The sequence below is a fragment of the Monopterus albus genome, unplaced genomic scaffold, assembly GCF_001952655.1.
Source record: "Monopterus albus unplaced genomic scaffold, M_albus_1.0 scaffold13.1, whole genome shotgun sequence".
NCBI classification, from domain to species: domain Eukaryota; kingdom Metazoa; phylum Chordata; class Actinopteri; order Synbranchiformes; family Synbranchidae; genus Monopterus; species Monopterus albus.
In genome coordinates, this window is record NW_018127893.1 from 1329919 (window position 1) to 1348056 (window position 18138).

The following is an 18138-nucleotide window of genomic DNA, read 5'->3' on the forward strand; positions in this document are numbered from 1 at the left end:
GCCAACAGGACAACGTCGTCTGCAAAAAGCAGAGACGAGATCCTGTGGTCCCCAAACCGGACTCCCTCTGGCCCCTGGCTGCGCCTAGAAATTCTGTCCATAAAAATAATGAACAGAACCGGTGACAAAGGGCAGCCCTGCCGGAGTCCAACATGCACTGGAAACAAGTCTGACTTACTGCCGGCGATGCGAACCAAGCTCCTGCTCTGGTCGTACAGGGACTGGACGGCCCTTAGCAAAGGGCCCCAGACCCCGTACTCCCGGAGCACCCTCCACAGGGCACTGCGAGGGACACGGTCGAATGCCTTCTCCAGATCCATGAAACACATGTGGACTGGTTGGGCAAACTCCCATGAACCCTCCACCCTGTAGCAGTTACATCTAATTTCACTAGTAAACAAACAAAATAAAATAACATTATTCATGTTAAAGGTTAGCTGGCAAATAGCTAACATAGCCTAATAGCCAAAGTAGCCAAACTTGCAAATGCAATTTCAGTGTTTCAAACTATACATATTATGGTTAAATGACAGAGTAGTTTCACCACAGAGGACTACATTGCAGACAGTCACCATCTTGGACTACTCCGGGAACACTCCCTAGAAGTTTCTACAGGATCTACTCCTACCCTCCCCATTCTGCTGACATGACATGGATACAGCATATGTGCTAATGAAGTCTTGGGCAAACTTAAATGTTGGTTTTATGACGATGGTAACCAGCGTTACAGTTCCTCCTCAGGGAAACATAAATGTCTGTACTAGATTTTGTGGAATAGTTTTTGAAACATTCCACTAAAAACAACAACTTTGAAGTCAAAGTCAAGGGGTCGCCTAGGTCAGTAGGATTCATATCCAGGAGGACATTAATGTCTGTACAAAATTTCAGCTCTCATGAACACAGGAGCTGGAGGGGTGGAGGCGATGCACAGTACTGAAATGATAGAACAACAGAAACACCATCAAACCATAACATAAAGAATATAATGCAGCGTCGTACAGTATATTGCAGTATATGGCCATAGCAGCTGAAATGTGGTGTCCAGTAACACAGCTAGTTTTGGTCATTTTGTTTACACAGCAACATCTCTTCAAAGTTGCCTACCATAAACTGCTACTGATCATAAGCTACAGACCAAAAAGGCTGTATCAGCAAAACCATTGAGTGCATTGAATTGAGGAGGTTTCATTTTACTGTTTATGGAATCACCTTTCATTTGAAAGCAGAAGCCTGGGTTATTTTTAGTTACTTAGACTTTTCAAAAAAGTAACAATTTGCATGCGCAGCTCTCTGACACAACCTCATCGTTTAAAAAAATTTCCCAAATATAGTTTTTTCTGCAGAACTGTTTTACTAGCTTGCTCATTTCACCCTGTAAAGCTTACCTCTCCGCACTATGGACAAGAAGGGAACACGATTTGTACTAGACCAGGCTGGGAGTGACTGCTTGTCAGAACTGGTTGGCTAGTTGGGGATTTAGAGGAGAGGAGACGCTGAACTAAGATGTTGCTCAAGGGTTCTCTGTGCTATTGAAGGCAATGTATAGTGTTGAGCGGGACAGTGACTGTACTAACTGTATTCATATCTGTCTCTGTGAGTTACATAAGCCAGAGCAGGGGAGAGCAGCTGAGCCGGTCGGTGCAGAAGCCACAGTACACTGGAGAAATATAATAACCACAGAGGCACTGAGGAGTGTGTGAAAAGGGCTGCGTTGAATGATACTGCTCTTTGCAGACTAGTAGCAGCAAGGGGACAATGTGTTTTAGCTTTATTTCGCACCAGGACATACTCACAGAAAGGGCAGTGTATTACAACTCAACCGGTGTTGAGAGTAAATTTCACAGGAGGTTATGTATCAGTGTTATAATTCCCTGACAGCCACACACATGCTCATTACTTAGAGGGAATATTGCATCTACCAGTCAGAGCAGGTAATTGCTGTGATATATCTTTCACTCGTGTCTCCTGGCAAAAGTGACCTTTGAACAGTGAGCGTATTAGAAAGGATTGGTGAGATCAGCATATTCACCCAGAGCAGCCCAAGAAATTAACACAACAGTCTAAATGCTCTGTTTAATGACATGACCTTTATAAAGCAAATGTAACATCAGATCTCTCTTGTTAAGGAATTTATCCTCACTGTATGAAAATGTTTCTATGCAGGAAACCACTACGAAAAGAAGAGAACGGGACAAGTCGTGGGGAATATGCCATGAGTATCCGTAACAAGAAGGCCACGGGTACGAACAACACTGTGGTATAGACTGTCTCCTGGTAGATATAGGAAGTGATATCACCATCACCTTCTCTCAGCTGTCCCCAAACACAACAAATCCCTTCTCACCCAAAAAGCAACATGGTTTTACCCGAGGTTATCAAATAGGTAAAGCTTCTCTTTTTGCTTGGCACAGGGCCCGGACTGTGAACACCTTCAGCTCAAAAAGAGCTGTATAAGATGGAAGGTTAAAAAAATCATGGCCAAAAGGAGGAAAAGAAAGATCCATAAACCCCTGTGGTGTCAAAAGTGGCACAGCAGGCTGAACATTGTGCTCTTAGTAACAGCATGTGTTGCTGACAGGCTGGTTGGCTGCTGGCTGGAGAGGGACTGTCTGCCAGTCTGCCGCAGATCCAGGCCTCACTCACTGTTGATATCTGCAGTGGAACAACAGACTATACAACAGCCCTGCAGTCTCATGGGCGACCAGACAGGACAGCTCATCAGACACCAATAAATAAAATGCATGCAGTTTTTTTAGAGAATGCAACATTTTTTATATTCTAATCCTCACACTGTCCATCTTTTGTTCTCCGTTTCTGAGACAGATGCTTTGTGAGAGGCATGATGTTACTGTCGGCCCTGGCTCTGAGAGATGGATTCATCTGACTATGCAATTTAATGAAATCCATATAAAACAGAGGAGCAATGACATCAGCGTGGGGCGCTGTGGTTATTTTACCATGCCAAAATTGCCACTGAAGACTCAGTTTAATATCATTCAGTCATTGATCTATTTATTTGTTGTATTTATTTATATATCTGCCTTTGGATTTATTTTTCTACTTAAAAGGAAAAAACTGTCTTGTAAGTTACTTTCATCTTGGTAAAGCGTGAACACCATCATGAGTCCATTTGATTTAGTTCTGTTTTTTAGGTGAATAATGTATAAATCATATCATTCATTTGTGATGCTCCAATGCTTTAAGCCTGCTGTCAGTTTGTTAAGACACTGATGCAGAAAACACGCTTGCTCTGCAAACAGTTTTGGCATCTGTTGTTTTGTCTCTGGGTGTTTGATACGCTTTTCTCTGATTCCCTGAGAGTTCAGCTAAAAAAGTTCAGGGGTCTCTATGATGTGCCATGTGATTGTGTGTTTTTACAAACATTATTTCTGTGCTGCATCAAAAGGCAGGCCCTGTATTAGATTTGTTAAATGTACTATCGTCAGGTTAAATCTTGTTGAGTCTTGGGCATCAGCTCGATGCTTTCAGCCATGTTTTGTTTGGATTTGACAATCTTCAGTTTTCTATCTGTCAGGCAGGGCTTAGCCCATTACTATAGAAACAGGGGGCATGAGCCCTGGGCTGACCCTGTGACTGGTGAGAGACAGGAGACTTAACCAATAGCCAGAGATCAGGTTGCACAGCGGATGGCCTCAGCAGGGATGTGTGTGACTCAGTGCTGTCACAGGCATCCTCCACATCTCCCCCTGGAAAAACACAACTGAGCTGAACTGGAGCATCACTCAACGCTGTTCTGCTTTTTTACAATAAATCTGAGCGTATCTGTGAACGCATGTGTGTGCGTGCTTGAGTGTGTGTGTGTGTGTGTGTGTGTGTCTGAGAGTGAGCATGCAGATGAGTGTTCTCACTGAGAGTGGGCTGTGCTCTGTGGCTGTCAGTTAAGTATAGATTTTGGCTAAACTGTGGACATTTGAAAACACATGCTTGCATTTAAACATGCACAGGTATCAGTTAACAGTATATCCCCCATATACCTATAAGAGAGAAGCAATGAATGCATGAATGTAAATATCGATATTTAAATATCTGCCTTCTGGACTGTTAATTCATGTACAGTGTAACAGAACATATGTTTATACATAGTAAAACTTAAAACAATGTGCTACCATTTAGAATTGTGTCAGTGTTGTCATGTTGATGGAGCAAGCCATTAATGTACATATAGCAATCAGTAGGACATACACAATTTATGCATTATACCAAACAGACGTGCATAAGTCGAGTTCATTGCTGAGTTTTTCAGTTGTAAATAAACTGTACATAACAGATCTACAGTCTATTGTGTTTAAAGAAATACAGTATATGTGTAGATTTTTCAAATCTGTTATGATGTGATGACAAACTGCGGCATATGGGGCAAAGGTGATAGTTATTTTAGCCCATGGCCATCCTGTCTGCACTGTGCTGTCGTGTGTCATTCATGTCTTGAGCAGAGCTGTACTGTCCGTGATCTCCTGTCCCCCACCAAAAAAATTCCCTCCACCCCACCATGGATGACATGCTCTCAGTCTGTCCCACACAGTGCATCTTTAATGAGCTCTAATGTATTGCGCTCCGGGGGGTTAATGACATAAATGAGAAAATGTATAGATCACATATTGTGTTCACTCTGGGCTTAATTAATAATAATGTCATACAAAAATTCATGGGGTTGAGTGTGAAAGATTTCTGCAGCTGCAGCAAGAAAATAGTTTGCTATAATGAAAGAGGGTTTCAGAAGGCAACAGAACACCTCTGTGAGAGGTTGCACTTTTACATTATATCATACACACATGCTCCCCTTTCTGTTTTAATTTGCACATTATCTGCTTACTGAAGCTAATTATGTGAAACACGTGCAAACCTGTGCTATACAGGCTGATGCAGAAGAGCCCTGAAGACCAATGTCAATGAAATATGTTGTGAATGAGGGACCATAGAGTACTTTGTCTTCCCTGCTTAAGATATGCCACTTGATGGTAATACCACTGGACACGGAGCAATTTAAACATTCATGCATTGTCCAGCCATGCACTGTAGATTTTACTGTCATAAAAGCAATGTGACAGCACTTGGCAGGAGGACCGGGGACCGTCACTGTCTGAACAGGCTTTACGAGGCTTTCAGAAAGGTTTTCCAGAGAACAAAAAGGCTGCTGATATACAGATTCTTTAAAATTAGGGTTCTTGAAATTGTTTCTGTACACAGCTGCTGGTGAGATTCATTGGACGCAGCTTGCAAGAGAGTACCTCTCTCAACCTGCTCTTTAATCAAGGCATGTCATCAATGCACACACCTGGTCTAGTGTGTATGTGTGTGTGCATATGAGAGCTGACACAGTCCTTTCAAAGCTGACCTTCACAATTTGTGAAGACCCACTCACATGCTTTGTGCCTGAGAGGCCTTTGGTCAGTGTTAATTACCCTCAGTAACTCCAGCTCCCAGCTCATCAGGTCAGTGCTCCCATATGGTCCTCCAGGAGGCAGCAGGCAGGCAGGGGCAGGGAAAGTGCTGGATACCTGTGGGACACTGATTACATAAGCTTCTGCTAATGAGCCAGGTTCTTTCAAAAAAGGGATACAAGTACAAATGATCACAACAGTAGCAGCGGCTGACAGATGCAACCTCAGTGCAAGGGGGACTTGATTAAACACACACATCAATGCACACACAGGGACACGTGTACACCTGCATCCAGCATGACTTTAATATACATTCACACTGATAGAGGCACACAACAGGAGACAGGCTTTTTGATGAGCCACAACTAGAGGTTGATGAGAAGGGGCACTGCAACCTGATTCAGCTAGCTTGAGGTCACAGGGGAATGTATGTGTGTTCATTGCATAGTGTGACATTATGCTAGTGACTCATTTGCCACACTTCTCTCAGCATGTGCCACATGTAGTGCCTAACAAGCACATTTTTAAAAAATGTAATCTGGCGTATTTTTTTTTTTCAGATAAACCGATTTCTACTTGCAATACACATGTATATCATCAGATCTAATTTATCTTGAAGCTTGATAATGAAACCCCTGCAGAAGTGAAGATCAAACAAAGATTAATGTGCTGCTCGGCTCTCTGGCCCTGCTGTCATGTCATCTGTTATTCTCAGACGAGCTTCGCCATAATGCTGTTAGACCTCACAACAATGTTTAATCACTATAAACCATATTAGGCCAAAGGTAATTGTGTTTCCTTGGTATATGTATGAGCCAATCTGTTTCGTTGCTGCCAACAAAGTGGGGAATAGAGGGGGATGATGGAGGAGGGGGGCTTTTGACGTCTGGCTCCACCTTATCGAGTTACAAAGCTGCTGCTGCAAGTCAGATCAGCCCCTGATTGAGCTGAACTCTGATGGCAAAAGGCAGCATGACTGACAGTCTGACAAGGATCTCAGACAGGAGCTGGGTAAATGCATGTCATGTTATTTTCCAGGAGACACCTGAGGTTCAGTTTATCATCCAGAAGAGTAAACAACAGAGCGAATTTTATCGCTCTGCCATCTGAATTATGATAAACCGGACATTTTGCACATCAGTCGTGACAGTAAAGGGCAGTAAATGTCACATTTGAATTTTGAAGGTGTCGGCAATTCATATGAAATGACAAAGTGTCTCAGTGTTTAGAAAAACTTGGACTTTTATTATCCAGCTTGCAACCAAGCAACTTAAAAAGTAAAGAATGTAACAGAGTGAGAATATCTAAAATTCAACAAGCATTTGCTGTTTCAGAGCCTCACTATAATACTATATACGTTCTCTTAGTCATCTACTGACACTTCATATCTGTTGAATACAACAGTTAGGCAGCTGATACAATTATCCCACACAAGCCTACCAAACCTTTAATTATCTCTTCCAATGCTAGTACTTTAAAATACCATAGATTTGCTGTAGATATACAGGTATTATACTAAAAGTGCTGAAAAATATTCAGTTCAAAAGAATCCCACACAGCATCAGGTTACATAAGAGTCCTTTGTTTTTGGTCAGAGCAGATGCATGCATGTCTGAGGACCCAGATGACCCCGAGGTGTCCACAGAGCGAGTCACATGGGGTAGAACTGTGAGGCGGCCTCCGACGACTGAATCTCCACTTGAGCCATTTTAAACTGGGTGCACTGCAGCCATTTGCGCAAGGCGAACGGAGGGGCTGCGGACGTCGGGCCCTGCAGACACTGGTGGTTCACCCTGTTCTGGATGGCCTGGAGACGCAGCTGCAACCCTGCAGAGAGATGCTGATGAAAGAAGGAAGAGAAGGTGACAACATTTTAGTTTGAAATCACGGTCAAGAGTCAGTATTTACCTTCTTGATATTAATTAGCATGAATCGTTTTAGAAAATTCTTTTAAAGCCTTACCTTAAGGTTTGACTGAATCATGGGCAGCCACATAGGAATTAGCTAAAGGGGGAAAAGAAATGGATAAGTTGTGTGTTAGCCTACTTGTTAAGTTAATCAAATATTATTCAGATAGAAAAAATACTACAGTTACTGTATAGCACACCTTGACAAAGATGGTTGAGTTGCACTCCTGCAAAGCCTCCATCAAACTAATGACATGAAGACACACCATCTCTACCATCTGGCAAAAAAATATCACTAATGTCAAACTCCTGATTTCTTCACCAAATAAAGCATTAAGTTGATTCATTAAGTAAAAACACCACTGTAGATCTGTTGGAAATGCACTCACCACTTTATTGTGGGCCATGAGCTGCAGGATGCTGGGTGTAACCCGACTCCAGAACTCTAGGCCAGTGAGTATGGCACTGGAGGAAAACTCTGTCTGGTTCTGGTTCTGCAGGGATGGAGCAGCAGCTGCCTGCTCACAGTAGATTGTCCACAGCTGGGCGAACATGAAGGCATGGAACAAGGAGCACATGTGCAGCACGGACGTCTGTCAATGCAGACCAAAAACATAAAAGCTAGTGAGGTTGCGGATCCTAATAACACATCTGAGAATCAGAATCAGAATCTGCTTTATTGGCCAGGTGTGACGAACACACGAGGAATTTGACTCTGGTACCTGGGGTCTCAATGTGCATGTACATATCCCCATGCAAGGGGCAAGTAAACAGTAAACCAACATAAGGTTGTGTAATATAACAAAATAAGCAGTATTAACAAGCAACAAACAGTGCAAACAATGCAAAATAAGCATTCTAAACAGGCAGTAAACGATGCAGACAAAGGAATGCTCATTGAAATGAGATAATAGGAATAAAATAGAGTACTTAAAAAAATAGAGACCTGTACAGATCTGTATAATCTGTACAATGTATATTTACAGGTATTTACAGGTATCTTAGGTGAGATCAACAGAAGGGATATTCTGCCACACCTTGGACTGCTCTGGGAAGCCAATGAGGATGACAATAAGATGATCTGCGATGTGAGAACCAGCATCTAGAGGGATGGGCATGCAAGAGGTAGAGCCCTGGTGCAGAGCACAGTGTGTCAGGGAGCCCAGAAGAAGCCAGGACAACTGGCGGATGTGAGACACGCACTCAATGAATTCTTTTGGCCTGCAGAGAAAAGAGCAGAAATTCTGTTTTACTAATCACTGCACATATATCCTTAGCAATACTATACTCATATTTCTCAGAATTACATGCAGTGCTTCACCATTAGCTAATATTTAAAGGGCCAATTCAATCAAATGATTTTAAAAAATTAGTAAATAAAACATTTTACCACGTTTCAGGTGGTATATATTCAATAAGATAGTTTTGGTTATCTGTGCAGGTTTTTGTGTCTGAGATTTCTGCCTGCACTATAAAAAAGCCAAAACTTTCCTTAAGGCTAGATACACCTGAAAAAAATATCATTCACTGTGTGTGATTTAGGTGAACTGACCCTTTAAGTCACTTAATAATTACTGAACTTGTCTGTAAATGTTTTTTTTTCCCATTTTTACCCTTGCTGCATTGTAGATGGTGGATGATAGAGCCAGGGAAGATAGCGGACCACAGCTTTGTTATCACGGTGATTTCCTTTGGTGATCTCCATGGCAGCGATCTGTGCCAAGCCCACTTTCAGGTTCCCTCCTAAAGTGTCCTCATGTAGTGGCTGACAACAAGCCTTCATATGGCTCTGTATAATAGATTTGGAGTAAGAATAAAAAAGCATGCTGTATAATGCATGTTGTGACCCTTGTGAAGAGCAAGACTTACTTTAAGTTTGGTTAGCGTGTGCATATCTGCAATGAAGTCCAGGAGCTCACTTATGTATTGCCTCATGCATTCCATCGCTGCTGTTGTGCACTGTTGAGTACAAAAACAGTTTATCCTTTAGGAGCAATCACAATGGGGTCGGTCTTTATTTCCTGCTGTTTTACTAGGCTGACTTTAATAAGATCCAAACACTCTGTCTTACCCCCGGCAGCGCTGAGATCATGTGCTTTTGGATGATGGTGGATTCTGCTAGTCGTGTACCAATATCTGCACAAACAAACTGCCAAATTCCACAACACATTTTTTAGTACTGCATTTAGAATAAAACGCTGTGATGTATTTGGCTAAAGTAAACTCTTTTTTTTTTTTTTTTTTTTTACCTGGACCAGCAGTAACAAGTTTGTGTCAGGCAAAGGAGACTTGAACTTCAGAGCCTGCAGAAGCTCTAACACCACAATGCGGGACATGTAGAACTTGTCTCTCTCCTGGATGTGAGGAAAGGGAGAGTGGAGTAAATGTACTGATGCAGCAAGACCACTTTTTTTCTATTATCACGCTCGCTTACTCATGCTGCAAGGAGAGCATAAACTCTGTAGCCTGAATAAAGGGAGAAGGACAGGCAGTGAGAGGACAGGGAGGGGAGGCAGGGAGACAGGGAATAGACAGAGAATAGTGAAGCTGAGGAGTAGATTTAGGCCAGTCAAGATCTCTCCTCCCAGAGTCCCAGACAGCTCAGATGTGGCTGTCAGGCTGCCTTCTCCCTCCCTGAGGACAGGCTGCTCTCTTTGTTCATCCCTTCCACACAAAGCTCAGCTGCCTGTTTACAAACCACACTGTCATCTTCTGGCTTCCACTTTGCCTCTCTCTTTCTCTATGCAGTCATGTATTTTTTATGTTTGGTGCACACACACTGCCCATCATTTGCTACAGAATGCAGAGTTGCTCCTGACATTTCTCAATGTGTGGCTTGTTAATGTGAGTACCTGTACACAACACTCTCATAATTAAAAGTTAATGGAGCATATCCATTTGGGAAATAGTAAATCATAGACTGTTCTTAAGCTGGAGGGCCCAGATGCATTTGGCACAGTTCAACCGTGACAAATGGTGCACAGAGTAACTAACTTCAGTAGGTTTAGAAAGCCTGATTTCATGTCCTTAAAACCTCACCTCCAAAGGTGACAGAACTGGCTGAAAAATCCTCCCTGCGCTTCCCAGAAACCTCACCTTGCCATAAAACAACTGCACAGGACAGGTTCCAAAAGCAATTGCTCATAGTGCCTCTTGGTTTTGAAAAGCGGATATTATACGGTGAGGAATTAAAGAGGGTGTAGAAAATCAATACTGCAGGAGACATAAACCATGCAGCACTGACAGTGGTGGAGGACCAAGGACCCATCTGGCCGAACAGTGCAGACAGCGCTGGCTCCATCCCTGTCTGAGACAGCCACTCAGAAACACACTATACATCCTCAGCCATACCACAACTACTAATCATGCTAATCAATACTGCCTGATTGCCTATTTAATCATCTGTGACATATGGCCACATTTCTGGCAGACTGGGGAGTGAGGAAAGTAGGTGTGGCACCAAAAGAGTAATGAGTGAGAGGCCTGCAAACAGGAGCTCAACATTTTAAACACTGCAGGTTAGTTTAAAAGGTTTAACTCTCTCACACCCAACAAAATACTGGTCCGCATGTTTTATTCCTACATAAAAAGCTCTCTATACAGTGTAAACACACTCAAAAGTACCTTGTTGAAGGCTTTGTAACACAGCCCACATAGCTCTACGAGGTAGGAGAGACCGAACAGGCCATACTGGATCACAAAGCTCAGCAGCTTGGAGAAGGGCTCCAGGAGGCTCTGCATCATTGAGGAAGAAGATGAAAATTTTAATATTTAAAACCAAGATTTGAACAAACCAGTGAATTACATTTTGCTCTGAGTTTACCCGAGTTGCGTTTATAGTTGGGATTTTCAGTAGACAAATGATAATCCTCAAGCTGGGATCCATGGGGCACTAATAAGACACAAATTGCAAAGAATAGCAAACTCCAAGTATGTTCAATAGTGTAAACAATGGAAAATATTGCATGGTGAATGTCCATAATCCTATTGTCTGCAGCAATAAATTGATTAGAATACCTAATTTCACCTTCAAGTTCAAAAGTGCCAGAGTCATATCTATCATAATTTTAAGACTCCGTCCTATTGAACCCGACAAGGGCACAGTTAGATGCTTTTTCCTCAAGCCATAATCATATCAAACCATACCAGACCATGACTAAATGGCCCAAAGAGTCAATATTTACCTTCAGAGGAAGCACAGAGGGCAGTTTTGTGAGGAAGGTCTGGAATTGGTTGCAGATAGTTGTCCACAGGTTGCTAGGAGAGTCCATGGGGAGTGCCTCCATGAAGGAGGCGATGTTGTCCAGGCAGTGCAGCATTGTGCCCCCTGCTGGCAGACTCTTCTTGTTATTCAGACCCTGGAGGGCACAGATGCATAAAACAGAACAGACTTATGCAATAACATTCTGAAGATGTTTCCTTTTAGCTGATAATTCAGTCCTGATCAGTCATAATGCTCATGATGAGAGAAGTAGATTTAGGACATTGAAGGACAAATGACTGCTTGGATGAGCCATGCATCAGGGGCTTCTTATCTGCGACCTTTACTTTACATTAACAATAAACTGGTTCTGTGACTTTCAAGTTTTCAAGGCTTTTTTGAAAACCCCAGTAATTTGTTGTTTTAGACAGGCTTGAGCTCTATATGTAGCTGAAACCATAAAAGCTACTGCTTTGACAAGAGCGCCTCCTGCTGGTTAAATAACACAACACAGATACATGATGAAAAAACATCCCACCTCAAGTAGCATGTTGAGAGCAGCAATGGAACTCAACTCATTGAAATCTATCAGCGAAGATGCAAGTGTTCGCAGAAAACTTCCATCTGCAAAAGAATGAAAGACAACCATAAAAAAATGAAGGTGACAGTATACCCAGTAGTGTTATCATTATGAAAAATAGATGCAATAAAATATGCATCAAATATAGGTAAGAGGAATGAACAGGTAAGACATGGTGTAAGTCCCTGTAGGAACAGCTGGTACATTTTATTAGGCAGTATGAGCAGACCTTTGATGTTACTCTGGAAGAGCTGGGGCAAGATGCCATTGGGTGCCAGCTGGTGAAGCATACAGCGCAGGAACTGCTTGGCTACACCCGCTACATTCCCTGGGATCAATGTACTGCAAAACATCACATGTCTGTGTTGGACAGGTGGCTACACCTCATATTTTTTTATTAAACTCATCTATAAGCTCAGTGATTATTTAAGCATACTGCTGTGATAACTTTAATGTCTCATACCTTTCAGCTTGTCCAGAAAAATTGGCACTAGACGCCAACCTGAAAGAAGTTAAAGCAGTGGATTAGGACTTGAGGATGAATTATGCATGTATTCTAAGGGTGAGTTATGAAACTTCATTTAATGGTGAAGTGCTGTGTGGATGTAGGTTGCAGGAACGGTTAGTGGAGTGGCTGTACCTGCCCACAGACTGCATGATGTCAAGAAGCATCGGAGCTGCCAAATCAGGGCTGAGGTGGATGAACATGGAAAGAACCACCACTGCAAGGCTGAGAGTCTCCTCGTCATATTCCTCCAGCACAGCCGCACAGTCCCGACATCTGGAACAGCACACAGAATTATAGTTTTAATCATTAAAGACACTTATTTCAAGACATGCGGCTAACGGTTGACTGATTGACCTGTCAGACATGGCAGTAGGCTGCTCATCGATGAACTCCTCAGGTGCAGGGACAAACATGCTGACTGTGCTTGGTGCAGAGAGGAGACTGGTTTTTGTAGGACCTACAGAGGAAGAATATTAGTGGGAAATTTTAAAAAGCTTGCTTTAATTAGGTGAGATTAATAAGGAATAACATATTGTTTTTGTTTTTGAAAGATATCTTTTTAAGCTTTCTTCTTAGCGCACTAGTCATTATCTAACCATTTCAAAGAGACGTTTCATTAGTGTGTCCTGGTTTTAAAGATGACAATGATAAAAATGTAACAATTACTTAATAATAACAAATAATTAATCAATCTCGCTAAATCTGTCCAAAATGTATATTTTTCATTATTGTATTTGCCCAGTTTGATTTCAGTAACTTCAATAAATGTTTCATTCTGCTGACTTTATTTCTGTTTTCTTATTTGCCTTATATGTCACTTTAGTCATATACCACCTTAAGCGTTCATCGTGGAACAAAGGAAACTCTAAAGTGACCAACCTGCCTCCCAGGTGCTGATGTTGTGTGGAGCGCTGGACTGATGCTCCAATTGTCTCTTCATTAGCTGGCTCATGGTCAGAGCTCCCAGAGAACCTCGCTTCACCTGACGGTACTGTGCTAAATGTCAGACACAGAAAACAACACCTGAGTTAGAACAGCCTAAACTGATTTCAGCTTTACCAACAGGAAGAGTGTGTATGATTCCAGGGGATTAGGGACGACGCTCACATAAAAATGAGATGGTTAATGTCAATTATATTATATCAGACACAGATTTAAGCCCAGTCTTCTGAATAATTACATCTAAACAATATTTTAGAGTGAAATTAAAATTAATGTATAATAAAAAATAAATACAAAGTATTTTTATGTGCTGTTTGTTTGGTTTTCTTAATACAGTGTCAAATTATATTATACAATATTTATTCCAGAATTTAATGTAACATTTCAAAAAGTTCGTTTGCAAAGAGAAATACAAAAACTACATTTCATATATTGGACTGCACACAATATGTAAAAATATGAAATATTAAGGTTTTTGTTATGACAACCACAACAGTCAGTTTTACTGAAGTTCATAAAGAGATTACATATTAAAGTATTTGTATCCTACTTGATACTGAAGAGCGATGGCTTGTTTCAGGCATAGCAGCTTCAAGCGTTGGGGCTGAGGCAGATTCTCGTGGCTTTTCCAGTGTAGACAGAACTTTGTGATCTGCAAGGCAATATGGGTGGATCATGGGCCGGGTTTTGGCATCAGTATATATGCCGTTATATGCTAGCGGTTATTCCGTTATAATAAGTAATAATATTGCATAAATGTCAATCATCAGGGGAAGTCTGCAATTGTTATGGTCTCTTTAGTGCTAATTTAATTAGAATTTATGTATAGTTTAGTGATTTGTTACATATTATTATTACATTATTTAATATCATTATATTTTAAGTGCACACTTTAAAAACACGTAGGTTTATTATGACTATTATGTATAGGCATTGTATAAACCGTCTCAAAACCTTCTCAAATCTTAGATTTCATCTGAAAATATTTTGATGAGCAGATCATTAGTGAGCAGTGATTACTTCTAATCGGAGGTGTTTATCTATCCTTCCCTCTTACCAGTTTCAGCTGTCTGCTCACCACCCAGCTTGTCGAACGTGTGGAAGGAGATATCCAGGTATTCCCTCTGGATAGCGCTGACAGCTATCTTCCTCTGCTTTCGTTGTCGGGGAACAATCTGAATTTTAAACTCTGCCTCATCATTGTCTTCATTGTCAGGCTTGGGCTCGCTGTCCACGTCATCACCCATATCATCATCCTCTTCATCATCACCGTCCTCCTCCTCTTCGTCATTACTGTTATTTTTGTTTTTCTCTGGTGAGGAAGGAGACTCTGCTTTGTCTTCTGGGATGTCCAAGAAGACGGTCCTGCCAGAGGGGCTTGTCCCAGGTCCCATTCCGGTTTTCAGATCTTCAGGGGCCACAAATGTATCATCTAATGAGGTGTCAGGAACATGTGGGGTTTTCCTCAGCAGGTCTCTCTTCTGCTTCAGGGTCATGGGGCTTTCATTGCCAACATTTTCCGGCCGATCAGGAAGATCCAGAGAAGTGCTGGGAGTCATGCACTTTGGCTTCTTTTCTGTTAATGATTGCGGTGAGTTTGCCTCCCTCACCAAAAGATCAGGGGTGTTTTTGTCACTGGAGCAGTCCTCTACGCTCACCTGAACTACCGGAGACAGTCTTAAGGTGTTACTGCTGGTAGGGGAAGCAGAGACCTTTGGACTCCCACTGAACTTGAAGCCTATGATGGTGTTAAGGTCAAATTCTTCATCGCTCTCCACAATTCTCAAAGGAGGCAGTGGTTCAAACACTAAGGAGTCACTGTCAGACATGGAGAGCAGGGAGTGTTTTTCTGGAATGGACGTGCAGTCAGAGGAGAGGTCAATGAGGTCTTGATCCTCCTTCTCCTGAATTGATCCCACAAGGGATCCCTGATCCAACTTGTCTTCAAAGGTCTCCATGCAGCTTAGGCGGACCTCTGGGATGACAGGTTTGGAAATGTCGGACTGGCCGCCCCGAGAACCTCGCCGATTCACAGGATCGCTGCCCTCCACCCGAACTGAAAAGCCATCTGAGGATCCTTTACCATGATACCTACTGTGGGACATTACCGATGATGGGGGAAGGACCACTGGGGGCACATGCATTTCACAGTGATCAATGCATGACTTGCGCCTGTGTTCATCCAGATTGAAGAGGATGGAATCTGTGTTAGAAATGTCCAGAGACTTCTGCTTGTGCATGGCCTGCAGCCGCTTCTTCCTGGTGCTCTCCTCCCTCACACAGTGCAGGATGCTGTCCTGAAGGGCGCTGGCTTCGCGGTACTCTGACAGCTCAATTTCACCTGATACACAGAAGAAAAGTGAACTTTTATTCTTTGTGAAAGCAACATGATTCATTCAAGATGCTGTAATACTACTGTACACTTGACATTGAAAGCCTGTGCTTCTTACTTCTCTTGGCATTCAGCTCTACTGGCTGGTACTTGACTGACTTGCTGCCACCAATCCTCTTTAGGCGGGCAAAGAAGGTCTGTGACTCCTTATTAGCAGCACCAGTTGGTGTGTCATGAACATCTGACTCATCAAATACACTGTCCTCTTCTAAAATGGAGAAAAGTATGGAGTATGAACATCAGCCCTCCATTTATGCAGCACATAGAACACTGAAATCTGACAGAGGATGGGGTCACTTTCCTCCTACACTGTCAGCTACCAGGTATAGTGAGACAGGACGGGGACAGCATTTTGGTTTCTTCCAAAAAATATTTAAAATATTTTTCACAATCAGCAAATATTTTAAAATTCAATGAATTCTCTTCTCAGTTGCCAAAATGTTAATGTCATGGGTACACACACTAGTACACACAATCAACTAATATATGTAGGTAATGTAATTTTACTTTATGTGCCCTATTCAGTAAATTTGAGCCTCCTGCCAAGATAAGCAAAATTCTTCATCTTGCTTCACCTTTTTCCTTCTCGCTGTAGCGGCTCATGTTGGAGTTGTCGCTGTAGAGGGGTCCTGCTGTGGCATGGGGACGACAGCTGTGATACTGGGCATTCAGTGTGTTGATGGTGATGTGGATCAGATGGAGGACCACTTTACTGCCATCCATGTCTCTATATGGGTACTGTATAATGTATATTTTATTTGTAATTCATACTGTACATCACATTATAAATCACAAAATAAACAACAATATGTAACAGCAAGATTCAGCAATTGATTAGTGGCGAAAAAATATATTATTCGGGAGAGTGAATGAATAAATAAATAAATTCCTACTGGCACACAGTAATTTAAAGGGTACCTTATAGAGAATGACCAGCAGGGCTTTGAGCCACATCTGTCTAATGTGTGGCCTCAGGGCCCAAAGAGAGCATCGAGGTGGCTGCTGGAAATAATGTCTCAGCTGTGGACACGTGCAGTACTTCAACACCTGGACCACCAAAGGGAGCAGCTGCTTCCCCAGACTAATATTATAGTCCATCACCTGAATGCAATAACATTTATTTCCATTAGTATGTCAGGTCTACAAGTACTTTCCTCACAACATACCACTAAACACTATCAGTGCATCAACAAACACAGAACATCAAATTGATAATAGGATGATGTGTTAGTCACTTGTGCAATTCCAGCAATGAAGGCATTGAAGCAGGTGGAGGTGCGCATCTTCTGAGGCGCGATCATGAAGCAGCCCTCCTGTTGGTCATATCCCAGCAGCACATACAGGTGACGCTTTACAGTGTTGAAAGCCTTGGCACTGCCGATGTCAGTCTCAGCGCTGCTTTGGTCTTTGGCCATAAATTTCATGAGCACCATGATCAGCTGGTGAACAGTCTGGTGATCTATGCCAGCATCCTCAGGGAGCAGGTCTCTGATGATGGTGTCTTCCTCAGGAGATGGGGTCTGGCCTACAAGATGGACTGAAAAATCAGGGTTAAAGTGTGGGAGGAAATGTGCTGCAGATAGGGGAGAAAATGGGGGAGAGGGAAAGGTGCAGGAGCAGGAGATGTAGCAACACAAAGCTTGGGGGTGTCAAATAATACTCTCCACTTTTCTGTCAGGACAGGGGTACGTAACATCATGCAGTACATCACTGGAACATGTTCTTGGGATATATAAATGGGTAAACACAAAAAATGACCAAGACTGTTTTTCTTTTCAATCTCCCCAGTGTTGTAATCAGTGAAAGCCTGAAGGCAGGATAAAAACAATGAGCGTCACATTCAAGTAAGCATTTTTTTTCATGTGTCATTTCATATTTCCAGATGTAAGATTTATTAATAGTGGCACTGCACTTTTCCTCCAATGTGATGTGATTATGATTTGGGTTGTTATTTACCTGGCAGGACTTTCTCTATCATATCTCCCAGTGTAGGGGCAGACTGCTCTTGCCTCGTAAGTCTTAGGGCTAAAAACCACATTCAAAGAACACAATTTAGGAGAATGTACAGGGAAGGCAGCACAGGATACATGTCTGAGCTTCATCGTCAACTGACATATGAGCACGCACACACACAGACAAAACCACACTGTTAGTTAGCTAATTTTATGAAATCCAGTTATTAACAAGGTATTTATTAAGGTATTTT

At 42.2% G+C, this 18138-nt stretch overlaps 2 protein-coding genes across 12 annotated transcripts in view; one reads left to right on the forward strand and one right to left on the reverse strand.

Annotated features, from left to right (window-relative positions):
• The window catches only part of prima1 (proline rich membrane anchor 1), an 18425-nt gene extending 13925 nt beyond the window's left edge, over positions 1-4500 (forward strand). For 2 of the 4 annotated variants that reach the window (XM_020590814.1, XM_020590810.1), the window contains exon 4: positions 2164-4500. In XM_020590814.1, coding sequence (XP_020446470.1) covers positions 2164-2263 — 100 coding nt within the window. In that variant the 3' untranslated portion in view covers positions 2264-4500. The remainder of the gene's footprint in view (positions 1-2163) is intronic. The other 2 variants (XM_020590811.1, XM_020590812.1) reach the window with 2 other exon arrangements.
• A 2120-nt stretch (positions 4501-6620) lies between these two features.
• unc79 (unc-79 homolog, NALCN channel complex subunit) overlaps positions 6621-18138 on the reverse strand; it is a 33825-nt gene continuing 22307 nt past the window's right edge. For 5 of the 8 annotated variants that reach the window (XM_020590991.1, XM_020590986.1, XM_020590988.1 and 2 more), the window contains 25 exons: positions 17889-17957; positions 17168-17469; positions 16851-17033; positions 16508-16670; positions 15991-16140; positions 14598-15881; positions 14091-14192; positions 13478-13594; positions 12953-13055; positions 12731-12871; positions 12554-12592; positions 12320-12432; positions 12049-12134; positions 11494-11667; positions 11133-11201; positions 10934-11044; positions 9559-9663; positions 9381-9458; positions 9179-9268; positions 8923-9098; positions 8347-8530; positions 7699-7902; positions 7510-7587; positions 7365-7406; positions 6621-7242 (listed from right to left, as the gene is read on the reverse strand). In XM_020590991.1, the coding sequence (XP_020446647.1) occupies positions 7054-7242; positions 7365-7406; positions 7510-7587; positions 7699-7902; positions 8347-8530; positions 8923-9098; positions 9179-9268; positions 9381-9458; positions 9559-9663; positions 10934-11044; positions 11133-11201; positions 11494-11667; positions 12049-12134; positions 12320-12432; positions 12554-12592; positions 12731-12871; positions 12953-13055; positions 13478-13594; positions 14091-14192; positions 14598-15881; positions 15991-16140; positions 16508-16670; positions 16851-17033; positions 17168-17469; positions 17889-17957 (4352 nt within the window). In that variant the 3' untranslated portion in view covers positions 6621-7053. The remainder of the gene's footprint in view (positions 7243-7364; positions 7407-7509; positions 7588-7698; positions 7903-8346; positions 8531-8922; positions 9099-9178; positions 9269-9380; positions 9459-9558; positions 9664-10933; positions 11045-11132; positions 11202-11493; positions 11668-12048; positions 12135-12319; positions 12433-12553; positions 12593-12730; positions 12872-12952; positions 13056-13477; positions 13595-14090; positions 14193-14597; positions 15882-15990; positions 16141-16507; positions 16671-16850; positions 17034-17167; positions 17470-17888; positions 17958-18138) is intronic. The other 3 variants (XM_020590987.1, XM_020590990.1, XM_020590989.1) reach the window with 3 other exon arrangements.